Source organism: Scyliorhinus canicula, chromosome 20, assembly GCF_902713615.1.
Source record: "Scyliorhinus canicula chromosome 20, sScyCan1.1, whole genome shotgun sequence".
Classification (NCBI taxonomy): domain Eukaryota; kingdom Metazoa; phylum Chordata; class Chondrichthyes; order Carcharhiniformes; family Scyliorhinidae; genus Scyliorhinus; species Scyliorhinus canicula.
Genome location: NC_052165.1, coordinates 55,448,277 through 55,465,575, shown reverse-complemented (window position 1 = coordinate 55,465,575; position 17,299 = coordinate 55,448,277). Strand labels below are relative to the sequence as shown.

Below are 17,299 nucleotides of genomic sequence, written 5' to 3'. Positions count from 1 at the left end.
CAGCAATTAAAAATTATATTTTATAATACCAGTAGTCTTTGAATAAGGGCGGCATGGTGGTTAGCACTGCTGTCTCAGGGCGCCAAGGATCCGGGTCAATCCTGGCCCCAGGTCACTGTCCGTGTGGAGTTTGCACATTTTACCCATGTCTGCATGGGTCTCACCCCCACAACCCAAAAGATGTGCAGGATAGGTAATTGGCCAGGCTAAAATTGCCCCTTAATTTAGAAAAAAAAAATTGGGACTTTAAATTTATTAAAAATAGTCTTTGAATAATCTGTTGTCTAAAAGAGCATCGAATATATTGGCATTGGCCTTGAAATTTTTCGGCTCGTGTCTCATTCCACATGTAAAAATACAACAAATTAATTTTAATATAATGATATATATTGGTTTGTCTTCAAAGTTTCTCTCTCTTTTTTCTTTTCCTGAACAAATTATGCTAGGTCACAGTTCAAGTAGCAATAAATGACCAATTTTTATTGATGTGGTCAAGAGCCTCATAACAAAGTCCAATCCTGTCCCCAATTCACAAAGACGCAATTATGACCAGCAATAAGTGACGATTCAGAATTATTTTTCTCTCTTTAACTTGGGCACAGTGCAGTCAACTGCATTGTCTTTACTGCTGCTCCAGTTATGACTAGCAGACAGCGCTCGCAGATTGAACCCTAGTCAATTAAATATCATTTGTCATTATGGTTTTTATTGCCGGAATCGTGACATTTATCTTCCTGAATGTGCAAATATATGGTAGTGACATGATGCTATATTTACTCGCTTATAAATATATCACCTGATGTGGTGCTAAGCTGTAGGGATGAAGTTGATCTTTAACAAGGACTAACTTTACTTGGTCTTGGCTGGGACAATGGAAAACACCATTTGGTTGATTACATTGCACTTAAGTTAGGGAAGAAAGAATTATTTTCATGTGATGATTTCATGGTGAATATGAGGTGTGACAAGATTGGGCTTAACTGACACCCTCTCACCACCCCTCGCATCTGAGGATCAATCACTTTTTGCTGACAGAACATGCAGAGCCATGCAGTAGGATGACTTTGTGAGAGGGTAAAATGGAGAGGAATAAAATTCAACCCATCTGCCCCGTTGAATGTTGTTTGGATTTAAAAGTCGACATTTTTGTTTTTTCTGCGATAAATACCCCACAAGGACTTTTACTGCAACAACTTGGTTAAATACAATTAACAAATTCTAATAATGTCATGACATGAGCTCCATGAGCCGATTCCACCATTCAGTCAGCTAACCTCAAATCTGTACTTCAACTCTATTTACCCATATTTCCTCCGTTGGTGGCCTTGCTGAAAAATATCAATCTCATTGAATATTTTAATTGATTCAGCATCTTCCATCCTTGTGGGGTGGGGTTGGGAAGGGAAGTAAGCGACTGAGTTCTGTTTTGCTTGCCTAGCTTTAATTTTAAGATTGTTTCCCTTGTTCTGGATTTACCTTACCAGAAGAACTCCCAACCATTTAAAATGGGTGCCCACTCACATTGACCAAAAGATAATGACCATTAACCATTTGTATTAGTCAAAATTGTTGGCTATAATTGTGCTGATTAAACGGTTGTTTGGCGAATTAGTTGAAATTTTTGTGCTTTGCTTCTCGCTGAATTTTGCTGAGGTCCTTTCGTGTGATAAGAGCTTGTTCCTGAATGTTGAAACCTGCTCTCTGAACCATAAGTTTTCTGATGACTTTTGCCAGGATGAGATTGGTGTTGCTGATTTCTGGGTCCATTCAGGTTTTGGAGTTGGTCTGTAAGCAGGTTCACTTGGGTAATGGTTGTAAGAAGGAATTCTTCACTGCCAACATTTTTGTAGTGCTTGCTATTTATTGTATATAATGTCTTCACACAAACAGGTTTGCTATGTTTGGTGTCAAATGTATATACCCTTTCACAATCCTTTTATCATTTTTGCAAAATGCAGTATTACATGCAGTGTGTCAAACCAACTTTATCAAAATAGTATACTATAGCAAACTTATTTATTTCAGACATTTGAAAGAGATCCAAGAGTTGCAGTCACGGCAGAAGCTGGAGATCGAGGAACTCTATATCAAATTGGGTAAGGCACCACCTGCTGTAATAATTCCACCTGCAGCACCCCTGTCTGGACGTCGCAGACGGCCCACTAAGGGGAAAAGCAGCAAATCTAGTCGGAGCAGTTCCCAAGGACAAAAGAGTCCTTTACCTTCTGGTAGGTGATGATTAGCATCCATTGTGACAGTTTTTTTTGTACTGAGGTGTTTGCTGTTGATATCATGTAGCTGCATTCTATTTGCAGGGTCCTTAGCTGTTCAGAGTACTGCTTCAGTTTCAGCACCACAGCAGATGCTTTTGCCACCCCCAAGTACACAAGAATTAACTGTTTCTGGACAAGTTCAGTTGCTGAAACCATCACCATCCAGTGAAAATTTGTACTCTGCTTACACTAGTGAAGGGGTGATTTCTGGACAAAGTGTTTCTGGTACTGGACAAGGTAAGAATCTTGCTAATGATGTAAAGTTTCTGGGTTACAAATTCTGTCTATTTTACAATTGCTATAGTTTTAGGTGTAAGAATGTAAGATTGATGAATGCATAGTTTCTTAGAAGGCAAATTTTCTTTCTGTGATCATTGGTTTTGAGGAAAAATCCATACAGCCAGTCAGTGGCAACAATGCATTGCTGGCCAGCACTGTCTTACTGCGATAGCTCCCAATTCACACTAGAGCTAAGATGATGGAAGTGCCAACTGCATCCAGTAAAACCTTATTCCAAGACTGGTTTCATTGGCTGCGGTGATGTTGCCATTGGAAGTAATACTGTCATGCAGAGTATCAATGAATTAAATTAAAAGTTTGATCTTCAAACCTGCAGCCCACAAACTTTGGATAATTACTCTCTGTACTGTTTTAAAAGTACACAAATGTCCATAACGTCCCCCATTCCACTTTTGCCAATTAAAGCTGCCTTAATTCTCTGTTTTGTAAGGTAAACATGATACATTTCTGTGGGCTTATGAGTTGAGATGAGGCTGACTCTGCTTTAAGTCTCCTCTGTCCACCTGAATTACAATGCCTTTCTGGTAAAAGATGGAAGGACTTTTTTTTTTTAAAAAGTTCATTTGTGGGATGTGGGCATTGCTGGCTAGGCCCCTGAGAAGGTGATGGTGAGCTCCCTTCTTGAACCATTGCAGTCCCTGAGATGTAGGTACATAAGCAATCAAATGAATGCTCTCCAGAAAGCAATATTTAGCTCGCAAGTGGGCTATATCACAATAATGATCATGACTTTTGTTTTATTTGAACCTTTTAAGCTGTGCTGTGAACTGAGATAAAGCTGCAGTGAACTTGCCACTTAGCAAATGACATGGACTGTGGAGTGACCATGACCGAGAAGTCAATCGGATTTTAGAGAAATAAGATCAAGTCTCATTTTGTTCTTTTGCAGAATGAAATAGTAGAAATCTGGAAGCTGGTCATTTATTGGCATTTAGTTTCAGGGATTCAGGAACCAAGAGTGAAGGAGGAAGAAAATACGAATTTTGAACATGCATGGAGAAAAAGCACAAAGCTGAGGAAGCACTTGATTGAGCTGGAAGAATGAAATAAATCTGTGATGCCCAACTGTAAAATAATGCTTGATTCTTGATCATAATTTTTCAATCTGCCAGGCTAATGATGGGGATTAGGCCAGAGCAGGCCTTACTTTATTCCCTGTTAGAGAAACTTCTCGGAGCAGAGAAGGTCAAGTGGAGTTTTAATAGAGGTGCCCAAATTTGTTTTGATGGACAAAATAAGGAGAAACTGTTTTCACTGATGTGCGGCTTGCTGACCAGAGGACACTGATTTAAAATGGCTGATGAAAGAGCCAGAATGGCGATGCAATTTTTAATATATACAGAAAGTCACTATCTGGACCACACTGATTAAATGGGGGCGATGGAACTAAATTTAGTAGCAACTTTGAAAAGAGAGTTTGAGGGAAAAGAGAGAAAGGCAGCAATGTAGCACAGTGGTTAGCACTATCGCTTCACAGTGCTAGGGCCCCAGGTTCGATTCTCGGCTTGGGTTACTGTCAGTGCGGATTCTGCACATTCTTCCCGTATCTGCGTGGGTTTCCTCCGGGTGCTCTGGTTTCTGGGCTTGGGTCACTATCGGTGTGGAGTATGCACATTCTTCCCGTATCTGCGTGGGTTTCCTCAGGGTGCTCCAGTTTCCTCCCACAAGTCCCGAAAGACGTGCTGTTAGGTGGATTGGACAGTCTGAATTCTCCCTCAGTGTACCTGCACAGGTGCTGCAATGTGGCGACTACGGGCTTTTCTCAGTAACTTCATTATAGTGTTAATGTAAGCCTACTTGTGACAATAAAGATTATTACTATTGATCCATACTTCTAATATATTTCAAGTGCTGTGGAGAAGGAATGTAGGAATGGGACTACTTAGATAGCTTTTTCAAAGAGCTGGCACAGGCTCTTTGGGCTTAATGGCCTTCTTTTGTGTTGTAAGGTTCTCTGATTCGAGTATTAATTAAAATGGAGAGAACAGGAGGATTGTGATCAAGAAGTGAAAGAGGAACCCAGATGTTAAGCTTATTGCTTCTGTCTTGAGTGTGGAACAGTTGAAACAAATGATTTCGCAGAGCACACATCAGAACAAATTGTGTGAATTTCTGCACTTGATCTTTGTAGTGACATTTGCTGCTCTGTCACACCAACTTTGTACAATGCTTGATGGAAGTGCAAATGCTAATATCCAAGTGGTAGTAAACAATTTAGCCAAATTACAAGAGTCTCCTTTTAATATCATGTCTGTTGAGCTGCTATTTGTATTTTAGCCGGAAATCAGAGGAAACATCATATTTAGCTGGTTTTCTGCTACTCATGTTCATTGAATAAAGGTTGAGACCTAGGTCCACGCACGTCAGTGGGTTTTTGCTTGTCCTTGTCCTGACTAATAAAATATGGACATTGTATGTCGATAAAAAGAAAAAAATCTAAAACTAAAAATTGCACAATTTTTAATATCTACCATGAGAAAGGGCAAGTTTATGTTTGATGCATAGCTCCTTTGTTAGAACTGAAAGTTCTCTAAAACACTAGCCTGTCATCTATTTATTTAGTATTTTGAACTTCATGCAGGGGCTAAATGGCTAGCACCAATAAACGGATAACAGAACTTGGTCGTCTTTGTGCTCACAGTTTAACTTTATGACAGATTGTACACATCTTCTGTTATCTGTTTAGAAAACTGGTTCATTTTACAGCAGAGAGGTTGTTGTATATCAGGATTTTTAAACCACTTTTCCAGAGAAAATTTGGTGGAAAAGTACTTCCAATTGAAGAAAAATGATTCTGAAAAGTTATTCTAAAGAAAGTATCTTGAAGAAAAATGATGCTTAATATGTTGAATGGAAGTTGCTTTCCCCAGAGATTAATGAGCACTTTGCATCTTGTCCACGTGATTGGAGAAGCACCTCACACATTGTGTTAGAAAGTCCTTTGTCCACAGACAACTTACATTTATATAATGCTCTTTATGAAATGTCCCAAAGTGCTTTATCGGAGCGTTGTAAAACAAAATGTGACATTGAGTCACATAAGGAAATATTAGGTCAGATGACCAATAGCTTGGTAAAAGAGTAGTTTCAGCACCACAGCAGATACTTTTGATTTTAAGTAGTGTCTTAAAAGATGAAAGCAAGGTAGAGAGACAGATGCAGGGAGCGAATTCCAGAGTTGGGCTGAGATGGTTGAAGGCACTGTCGCCAATGGTGGGACAATTATGATTCTAATGCACAAAGTTGAAAAGAAGAAAAAGAGGAAGGCTGCAAAGGTATTTATGTTTATTAGAGAAAGCTGCAGCTTTTCACTCTGGCAAAGAGGTCCCAAATTTTGAAGGTAGTTTGAAGGTGTCATCTGTAACTCGGCTTTTAGAACTCTTGCCTCTGTGACAGAAGGTTGTGGGTTCAAGACTTGAGCACAAAATTCAATCTTGGTCCTCTATTGCAGGTAGATGTAAATGTTCTGTGCCACTGTTTTGAAGACCAGGGGATTTGTACCTAGTGACCTGGCCAATACTTTTTCCCAATTAACATCATGCAACAGATTATCTAATCAGTAACACCATCGTCTCACAGTGCCAGGGATCAGGGTTTGATTCCAACCTCAGGTGATTGTAGAGTTTGCATGCTCTCCCCGTTTCGTCCGGGTGCTCTGGTTTCCTCCCACAGTCCAGAGTTGGGCAGGTTAGGCAGATTGGCCTTGCTAAATTGCCCCTTAGTGTCCAAGGATGGGGGCTATGGGGATAGGGTGATCTTTCCGAGGGTCGGTGCAGACTCGTTGGGCCGAATGGCCTCCTTCTACACTGTAGGGATTGTAAGATTCTATCACTTTGCTGTTTGTAGGAGCTGCTTGTGGGCAGTTGGATTTTGTGTTTCCTGCAATGCAACAGTGATTACACTCCAAAAGTACTTAATTGACTGTAATGTGGTAATTGACTTGAGATGACTGGTGGTTGTGAAAGGAGCTATATAAATTGCAAGCCTTTTTTTTCCTTGGCCACCTTGCTTAATCAAACAAGTTGATCCACCTTATTTTTCATTATTACACAAATTTGTGCTGTATGGATTTAATTGAGGGTTTGGTCTTGATGGCTCTTCAAATAGAGCAGCTTATTTATTCATCCAGGTATTGTTTAACCAACTTTGGGAAGGTTGAGTAAAGATTTGTGCCAATGAAACTAATCTCTGCTTCTGATCGCATCTATGGGTTGGACTGTCTTGTACTGAGGGCAGTGCAAGTCAAACCCCTATTTAAAAAGAAAAATCACCAGGCTAGAACAATTGGTTCCAGTGCAATGAAGAAAACCGACTATAATTTGTCACCTACATCTACCAAGTCAGCAGTGTGTTTATGAAATAATATGTATTTGCCTGTCCAGAAAACAACATTTGTCCACCAGAGAAGATGCAATTGATTGATGGTGCTTGGAAATGCAATAGCTCCAGAAGAGTTTTGTTGTAGTTTTGTCTCCATATGCTGGCAACTTTTGTTGTCACGTCTGGGAGAATTTTCTTGGGTCTTTCTAAATAATTTTGTTTGATTCAGATAGTACTGATGTATTTAAAAATGTGAGCAAATGTTGATGTATGATCTTGCATTTGTACATGTATGAGTATATAAATTTTTTTATTGTTGTCTGGTGTGCTGCAAAGTGCTTTTTAAGGTTAAGATCCTGTTACACCCCTCTCTAGTATAATAAAAGAACTTAGTTGTTTTACACAGATAACAGTTCATTTCCATTTTTTCCTGTTTGAACAAGAAAGAAAAGTATATATTTTGGAAATTTAACCATTTCCTAGTCCCATTCTATTTCTGGTTTATGCAGGCAAAATGTCCAGACAAGTGAAAATCAGCTCAGTTATTACCTGACAAAAGTTAAGAATGCCACAGGCTAGTGATTGTAGCTGTTGTCAATTTTTTCCCCCATTGAGAATATTTTCTGCTGTTATATTATGGTGTTTCCCCATTAGTAGACCAATGAAGGCTCAAATAATTGCCATTGGTTTTGTGTGTTAATTTCCATCTATCTTTCTGTACAATAGAATACAATACAATATCCTGTGTTTTATGGTTATATTCATTGAAAATTTCTTCCAGTTAAAATTGGGGCTGCCATTATATAGACTGAGGATATTTCTACAGGGAGTTAAGGCTCTGATGAACAGTGGCTGTTAGGCAGCTGCTGTACACCCCCAGGCATTAAGCTGGAAACAGGTTGTTCACACTTGGGGCTAGGAATAGTGTACTTGAAAACTAAAATATGAGGTGAATAAAGTTGTTACATCAAGCTTAAAAGCGTTGAAGGGAAAAATGTTTTGCAGCTGTTAAATGTTTCATGAGTATATTGCTTATTAAATACTGAAAATAACCTGTCAAGACTGAACTTAATAATTTACTCAGAGGAATCTGAAGCAACAATGGTATATATTATTGGGGATGATGACTGTTTAAAGTAATTTCCTGTAATCAGAATCGCATTTTCTAGAGCAATAAAAAACATTTTAAAACAAAAAGATGCTTGGACAAAATCTGCATGTAGCCTGGTGGGCTTAAAAATTGCTGTGGCTTCACCAAAATGCTCTAGGACGGGAAAGATTTTGTATATGATGTGAAGTGCTCCCTCTGCTCTTGAAGAACTAACATTCTGACTTCAGTTGTGTGTTTTCCTCCTTTTCTTTCACTGTCACAGGCTCAGCAACGTTTCACTGTGCATCAGAGCAAGTGACTTTTAAACTTGGCGGCAGAAGGACAAGGTTTCTGAGTACGCCCTGTCTGGCTCTTTGTGTGTAACACTTTTATTCTTTTCTCATCTGCCTTTTTCTTCCTCTTCCCCTGCATAAAGCTTTGCTGCTATCTGTCCATCATCTGTCATTAAGTTTTCAGAATTTCACTCACCTATTCGAAGTTTCCACATTGGGCATGATAAATTCAAAAATTCAAGAAATCAAAAATATGCTGTGATTTGACTAATTTCTGATAACATTTGGAAAGAGAAGTAGAATATATTATGAAAGTGATTTTGACACAAAAGGTTGCCAACAACCAACCATGAGTTTGTGTGTGTGAGAGCGAGCGCTTGTGTGTTAATGCACATATCATGTTTTCTCCTCTGGGGAGTTAAGTATTTGAATCCAGATATCCCATTTATTGACCATGTACATGAGATTTTATAAAATTAAAAACTTGTTTCTTGCAAAAAAAAGAAATGATCTTAAGCTATTTTTTTTTCCTTCTGTGAAGTACATTATACTTGATTTATCTTGCAGCCCTGCTTCAGAGGCATTTTTGTAAAATAAAATGAGCTCGTGTCTCACCCCTTCTGGGAAAAAGCCCTACGTTATGATGCAATCCCTGTCTCTATTGTCGGTGTGTTGACAGCAGAAAATATAAATGCCGCCACATGCAGAGCTTTCTATTCAAGCTACATCTTATTCTAGCTGCATGTGGGCTGAGTGCTTCATCTACTGGCACAAATACGCAATGCTATTTTCAAAATATTAGGCTAGACAGATCATCTCACATTGCTGAACACCTACAACCGATGATGAACAGGTTGCAAACTTGAGCAGAGAAAATAAGAGCATCAATTTAATGTGAAAAACTCAGAACACATAATAGAGCCATATTGCTGTTATGAATACAATATTCCCGCAGTTGTTAGCATTAACGTATTACAAACATTATGTTAGCATTAACATATTACAAGTTCTGCAAAGGTATCTTGGTGTTTTTGAGTAATTCTTGCATTTACTTTAAAATGAGGAAAAACTTGAGAGCAAAAAATGGCAGGTTGTTGAAGTTCAAATTCACCTTTGCCATTTTGATTGTTTATCCTGTCCAATATTCAGCATTCTTTATTGATACTGTGGAGTATGCAACTTCAAGCTGCAAGTGCACTCCAGCATTTCTGTTCACCTGACACTAGCATCTCAGTAGCTAACTTGGGCTTTAACTTTAGGTTGGTCACCTTCTGTGTGACTGACTGTGAAGCCTCCGTGCAGTCTTTAAATTGAGTTATATGTAAACCTGTCCAATCAGATAAATTATGTTTAAACCATTGGTGCAGGATTAACATCCATGCATTAGTACCCGTTTGTTATAGTTGTTAGTATTTTTGAGAGCCCTGTAGTATCGTTAACTCTGTTAATTATTGAATGGTGCTGAATCATATGTGTTGCAAGTTAAATGGATATTGTCATATAGTACTGTTAAAACACAAGATATTTCACTTGAAATTTTAAAAACTGCCCTATTTAGGAGCTGTGGTCTTAACATCTAAAATGCACGACATAGCAGAATTATAAAAGCAAAAATTCTAAATCTTCACCTGAAATAGATTCCCTTCACTGATCTCTTCATTACCATGGTCCTCCAAACCTCGCTCTCCCTTCCTCATAGCATCTTAACCACCCTTTCATGGTAGTAGGTAACCTTTCGACAACGGCTGATAACTATTTCCATTCCTGTCCTGAAACTTTTAATAGGGGAATTCAGCCATATTTTTAAATGTTCCATGCATTGCATGGTATCTGTTTTATTCAAATGATTTTCTGACAAGTTTGCTTGTATTTGCTATAAGAAACATGGATGTATCAGTACAGAAAAAGCCCCCTTGTCCTTTATTCATGCCAGGTTTTCTGTTTTACAGTTAACAGGATCTGAATTTTTTCAAACTACAGTATTCAAATTTTTGTTTGAATTGTAAAAACTGTAAAATCATCTTAAGAGTGCATCTGTGTTTGGGCATTCCATCTGCCAGTAGTCAATCTGATTAAGTAAAACGTGCCTGAAGTTTTTAGGAACTTATTCTAGATATTTATACCATAGTTCTGGTTATGGAACTGTGGAATAATATTATGAATGTTTTGCTTTGCCTCATCTCACAGGACTACACTCATTCCAAAAATGACAATACTTATTTGGATTAAAACACCCTAGACACTCAATTATAATCTTGTATCCTTTTGCCAACCAGCCCAATGTGAATATTCAATCTTTTATCAAAATCGTTCAAACAGCTACTTTCAGTCCACCTTGAATTATTCTTTTGTCTTACTGCAGAACAATCATCAAATTGTTCTCAATGTGTATCATCCCTCCCCCCTTCCAGCCTTAGTTGTCACTCAACAAATACATGCTGCTGCAGTATCTTCCTTTACCTCACCAAGCCAATGAAAATTTCAAATGGCTTGAATACATTATTGTAATGTGTTTAGCTGATGCAAAGACAAAAAAAGTGTTGGTTGACACCACCTTTGAAGCAATCCAGGTTGTGGTAAAAAGTTATTTTGAAGCAGAAATTAAAGAAACTTTGCTTCCATGTGGTGATTGACTTCAGAACCAACTTTCTTGGTAGGTTTTCCATAAAGAACCCTTTCCTGTAATTTGATTTCCTGGGTGAGATTGAGTTAGAGTACAATCCTCAGGCACCTATCAGTGGCATTCAGAAGTAGGTCAGTGATGGCTGCACCAGTGTGATTCTGGGTGGCTAGGATAATTGACTTTACTGCTTGACTTGGTTTGTGGTGGAATGTTCCAGTTATCATCCTGATTTGCCAAAATGTCTGAATTCCACAGGCTGGTATGGATGCAGGTCCAGTGGACTTTGTCTCTGCTAATCCTAATGCATGTCACTTTAAATGTTAAGCAAAAGCAGCATGGCTTCCTACGAGTTTACATCTCATGGAAGTTGTTTGATTACAGCTTTCTGACTGTCTTGGTCTCAGTTTTAAGACCTTTCCACTGTCTTAACAGCTTTGTGTAAGTAATTTCATATTATAAACTTGTGCTGTGGTTATTGAAGATTAAACAGAGAACATCTTGAATTTCAAATATTTTTACATAACAATGGTGTATAAAAGACTGTCTTTTCTTTTTTCGTCAAAAATTCATTTTAAAACAAATTTATTTTGCAATAGTTAGTGCCCATGTCATCAAAATGACTATTTTTCTGAATTTCTTTTCTCTCAATTTGCAATATATTTGATTCTTTCAGATTAAACACACATTAGTAACCGTTGAGATGGATTGGAAAGTTACTTCTGAATTTTCCATTTTTATTCAAAACATTTGATTAAACTTTAAGATCGTTATAGTTGAATTTGCCAGTCTCTGTTGCTAGGAAACGCAGATTAGAAAATATTTCAAAATGTGCGTCTTAAACCTATTTCCCAGCCATAGCATTGTTTTGCGCAGCACAATAGCAACCATACAATTGCTATGGTTTTAAAGTTTACCTGCTTTTGTTTTAGGAATTAGTCATTGGTGTTTCTTTGATACAAATGTCAGTTTTACATGGCATGTGTTAGGTTATCACAGAAGGCTGATGGGCACAGCTGTAGTCCATTGTGCAGATAACATGATTGCTGAACAAAATTGTCAGTAGCTTTTTAAAATCTTATGTTGAGTAAGCAGGTAGATAATCCACTGATACTGCTTTGCTGCACTGCTCTTATGGGCAATGTCACTGCAGATCCACTAATTTTATGTATCCATCACAGTCACCCACACACACTTGTTTTCTCTTCTGAGCATACTGGCTCTCATACACTTGTATGCATTGAAATGTGGCTATTGTCCTTGTTACAACAGAGAAGTCTTACTTATTTTTGCTTATTTGTGACAATGGCCTCTCATCCAAAGATCTTGGTCAAGAGCTGTTATGAACCAAGTGTATTTTCACTGTATTCCCGGCTGTTAGGGAAGTGGAAGCTGAACTTCATATTTAGACAGGATCACTTTTAATCTGATGAAATCTAATTTCCGCAAATGTCATTATTTAAGTAGCTTATATATCCAGATTCCATGACTGGTGTTGCTAAATTTGCATGACTTTAATCCTAGGACTAGAAAATGTGCAGCTCAGGAAGGAGGTAGCTCTGGTCCCAGGTCACTTGTCTGCAGATGTGGAAATGGAACTGCACCTTTACTGTAATATATATTAATCTTCTAAATAAATTATTTGCTGACATCCCAGCCCCCACCAAAGTCTGTGTAGTTTGTTCACTTTGCTGGTCCATTACAACACCTAAGCAGAGATGGAGAGGAAAGATTTATGTGACCTGACCATTGTGTGGTGCTGGAGAGCTGTTGTGTTCCAGAGGAAGTGTAGATATTTGAATAATCTAGATGCAGGAAAGTAGTGTATGGACATTCAATCGAATTTTTGAAAAACTAGGAGCTGGCAAAATTGGTTACTAAAATAAATTTTAAAAATGCTTTTGGCTCTCATTTGTAAATATTAACCATTTAAGTTATTTTGGACTATGTTAAGAGAAAGAAGGATACTTGGTTTTTACCAAAATTTGCCAAGGATGATCAAGTCCACACTTAGTGAATTTTGCATTTACATACCAAAAGATAATGGTTTACTTCCTCTTTTGGTTTTCCGGCAATGCAGTCCAATATGAGGTCATACTAATCAATTCAATTGATATTAATGTACTTTCTTCCATTCTGTATGTTTCTCTTCTCCAAGCACTTTTCTTTATTCTTTAGGGAAGATGGTGAAAAAAGTCTGCCCATGCAACCAACTGTGTAGTAATTATCTTTTTCTAACCTTTTACTTACATAGCATGTGGCACTTAATGCAACATCCTTGCATCCAATTTTAGCACTTGGGCTTCTAATTTATTGTTTTTGAGGTTTCCACAACACAGTTCAAGTGTTAGGAAGATGAGCAGTTTTGCAGAAACTACTTTTTTTTTGTGCACTTGAATTGAAGCAGTGTTACAAATTAAATTATGATCTGGCTACATGCCTTGTTTTGCCACAGGTTAAGCAGAGTGAAAAATATATTTGTAGATGAACAATTGAAAAGCTGGGATTTTTAAATTTTTCAAAAATAAAAGCTTATTTTTTCAAATCTTGGTGAGAAGGTATTCTTTGCCTCATTCTAAGAGGTCTAGATAAGTACATAAGTAAGAACGAAAAAGATTATGTCCATAGCGTTAAGTGAAGTTGTGTGGGAGGAGGCTTGTGGAGCACAATCAGAATCATATGCAGAAGGAGACCATTCAGTCCACTGAGTCTGCATTGGCTCTGAAGAGCATTCTTCCTTGTCCCACTCCCCTGCAGCCTCCCCATAACCGTGCACATTCTTCCTTTTTGGGTTCCAACTGACCTCCACTACCCTTTCAGGAAGTTAATTCCTGGCTCCAACCACTCTGGGTGGAAAAACATTACTTTTACTCCGAGTGCCAATTGATTTACATCTGTGCCCTCTAGTTCTTGATGCTCTCTTGACTGGGAACAGTTTCTCACTATTTACCTTGTCCATACCCCTCAGGCTCTGGAATACCTCTATCAAGTTTCCTCTAAGCCTTATTTTCTTGAGGAAAACAGTCCCAATCTTTCCTCATAGTCACCCCTAGTATAATTCTTCCAAATCTCCTCTGTGCACCCCCCAGCCAATGCTTGCACATCCTTCCTCAAATATGGAGCCCAAAACTGAACGCAGTACACCAGATTAGGTATTTTGTGAGGGCCACGAAGAACCCAGCACAAGTTTGTAAAGCCAAACTGAAAGTAACTTTACTTACAACTATATGTACACAGCAGCAGTAGTACTCCAGCCAGTATCACACTGGCCAGGTCACTGTCTGTGTGGAGTCTGCATGTTCTCCCTGTGTCTGCATGGATTTCCTCCAGGTGTGCTCCGGTTTCCTCCCACAAGGCCCAAAAGACGTGATGTTAGGTGAATTGAATATTCTGAATTCTTCCTCTGTGTACCCGAATAGGCGCCGGAATGTGGCGAATGGGGAATTTTCACAGTAAATTCATTGCAGTGTTAATGTAAGTCTACTTGTGACAATAGAGATTACTATTATTTATACAGCTGCAACTACTAGTGTTTGTCCTGCCCCCTCATCGCGGGAGCTTATATTCCCCAAAATATATTATGGGGTCACGAATTGTCCCCAACCAATGGGATCCGGGCAGTTTATAGCCAGGCTTAACGAATATCTTATGCCTATTCAACAGTACCTCCAACAACAATCTTAGCATTTGGACAAATAGCCTGTTCCTGTGCTACAATTCCATGTCCTGTAGACCTACTCATTTCCTGGAAAAAGCTCAAATGTAAATGCTTGATGGGCCCTTTGCCTGGACTTAAAGTTCAGAGGCTTTTGTGTCAGTTGAAAGGGATGCTTCACATTGTACTTGAGATACATTTTGGGTTCCAAAAATATTCTGGTAATCACAAGGTCGTCAATAAATTTTTGGCTACAGTAAATTTAACTAAAGCCAACAATGCATTAACTTGAAAGTAAAACTTATTAAATACCACCAGCAGCAACACAGAAAACCAAAATAGTTAAATTTACACAGCACAGTCATTTAACTAGTTCATGTATCATACATTTGTGGTTATTGGCATGTTCCATACACTTTGGGCCAGGCGTTAGCAATTACATTCCCTTTGCCCCCCTTCGCTCAAATCAAACTGGGTAATTATCAGAGACCTATAATGCTAAACTTGGATGTAAAGGTAGCTTTGGTTTTTGCATGTTCCGAGAGCTGGTAAAAATATTACAAATATCAACTTATTTAATGTTCTCTAGTTGCAATGCATGTACAATTACAACTTTACTTCAACACTATATGATGTTGAAGCCTGTAATACAGTAAATGAATACTGCATGAAGACATGAAATGGCTCAAACTAATTTGCTTTCTTGTGCATATACAGTGAATATTTTCTGTAACAGTCCTGGCCATACTTGTGCATGCTGAAGTGAGATGCATGTTAATAAGATAATTTGTGGCAAATTTGTCTGTTCAGGGACATCATTCCACAGCTATTCTAGATGCTTTGATGAATGACCGTTTAAAGATATTTATTGAAACTTGACACCTCTCGCTGGTTTATTCCACTTAGCGACAACTTGTATAGTACCTTCAATATAGAGATTTACCAAGATGATAAAATTCAGTATTACCTTCAGATGAAGAGTAACAATAAGATAAGATATTCCTTTTCTTTTGTTTAATAGATTCTAGATCTTTTTTATGTTTGTCATTTATCAAGAGTAAGTAAATAGATATGTGATAAAAAGAGGTTGGATCCAACTATCACTAAAATCATGAGTTGCATTGCTTCTCTTGTATAGAAAACTACATGCTGCCAAATCTATAATCAGCAACTTCATTTGATTTTCTATTTACCCAGGGACAACAAGTACAAATGCAGTAAGTGGAGTTGGGCCAATGGCTCAGCATCAACAGCCAGCAATAGCAAGTAGAAAAGGCACCTTTACAGATGATTTGCATAAGTTAGTGGACAATTGGGCTCGAGATGCTATGAATCTCTCACAGAACAAGCGTGGCATGAAGCAACAGGGACAACCAGGCCAGCATTACTCAGAGGTAAGTAGGAACCTGTCTCTTCATGGCTCAGAATTTAAAAAAAACTTATTTAAGTGTCCTAGCTCGGTCAAATGTTGGGTATTTTACTGCTAATCAGAACTATCTGCGGCTTACAGCGCTGAGGACCCAGGTTCGTATCCCAGCCCTGGGTCACTGTCGTGTCTCATTCTCGTGTCTCCCCACAACCCAAAGATGTGTAGGATAGGTGGATTGGCCATGCTAAATTGCCCCTTAATTGGGGGAAAAATAAAATTGGGTACTCTAAATTTGTATAAAAATAGAACGTGGGGAAGGGGCGGCATGGTGTTGCAATGGTCAGCACTGCTGCCATATGGCGCCGAAGACCTGGGTTCAATCCCGGCCCTGGGTCAGTGACCTTGTGGAGTTTGCACATTCTCCCCGTGTCTGCATGGTTTTCACCCCCACAACCTGAAGATGTGCAGGATAGATGTATTGGCCATGCTAAAATTACCCTTTAATTGGAAAAAAGAATGAATTGGGTACTTTGAATTTTCTAAAAACAAACTACTTGTGGGGAGAAATTACTTTGATCTTTTTGTTTGAGTTTTAAGATGTGTTTTTAATTCTCAAACGTTCAGCCTTGTGTTGCCGTTGGCTGTTCTGAGTGACATCATGAAGTGATTTAATCACAGGCTACCTATCTAAAATATCAGCACTGAAATAAAGCACACATTTGTATAAACCATATAACATTTGTGAAATTTCTGCACATGGCATAGAATTTGAATGAAGATTTTGATGAGCAGTGACTATTATATAGCAAATGTGGTAACATTTTGTGCACAGCAAGACCTAACGAACAGTATTGAAATGCATGACCAGTTAATCTGATTTCCATTGCACAGTGAGTTAGAAACATTGGCCAGCCCATAAAGGGACTTTGGATAGTGTCATTGAGTCTTGGAATTATGTTGAATGATAATCGCTTATTGTCACAAGTAGGCTTCAATGAAGTTACTGTGAAAAGCCCTTAGCCGCCACCTGTTTGGGGAGGCCGGTACGGGAATTGAACCCATGCTGCTGGCCTTGTTCTGCATTACAAGTCAGCTGTTTAGCCCACTGTGCTGGCTGGTTTAGCAGTACAGAGGAAGCAGTAGAGAGAAGTAGTACAGAGGAATGTTTATCAAATAATTTTTGACAGATAGCAACTTCATGCACCTTAGGAAGGTCTCATTAAACATTTGTGATGAATGGAAGAAATTCGTCATGCTTTATAGTTTGTCTTTTTGCAGTGATACTAAAACTTAGGTTAAAATGCTTACAAACAGTATGTCTGCTCGAGCTGTGATTAAAGTGAGGTACTCTAAATTTTGCAGGGCAAATGTTTTGCAAT

The 17,299-nt window shown here is 38.4% G+C and overlaps 1 protein-coding gene across 1 annotated transcript in view; it reads left to right on the top strand.

Annotated features, from left to right (window-relative positions):
* LOC119955257 (serine/threonine-protein kinase WNK1-like) overlaps nt 1-17,299 on the top strand; it is a 220,866-nt gene that overhangs the window by 199,256 nt on the left and 4,311 nt on the right. Inside the window, 5 exon segments of the mRNA XM_038781307.1 lie at nt 2,026-2,228; nt 2,316-2,510; nt 8,267-8,338; nt 13,075-13,116; nt 15,749-15,945. Coding sequence (XP_038637235.1) covers nt 2,026-2,228; nt 2,316-2,510; nt 8,267-8,338; nt 13,075-13,116; nt 15,749-15,945 — 709 coding nt within the window.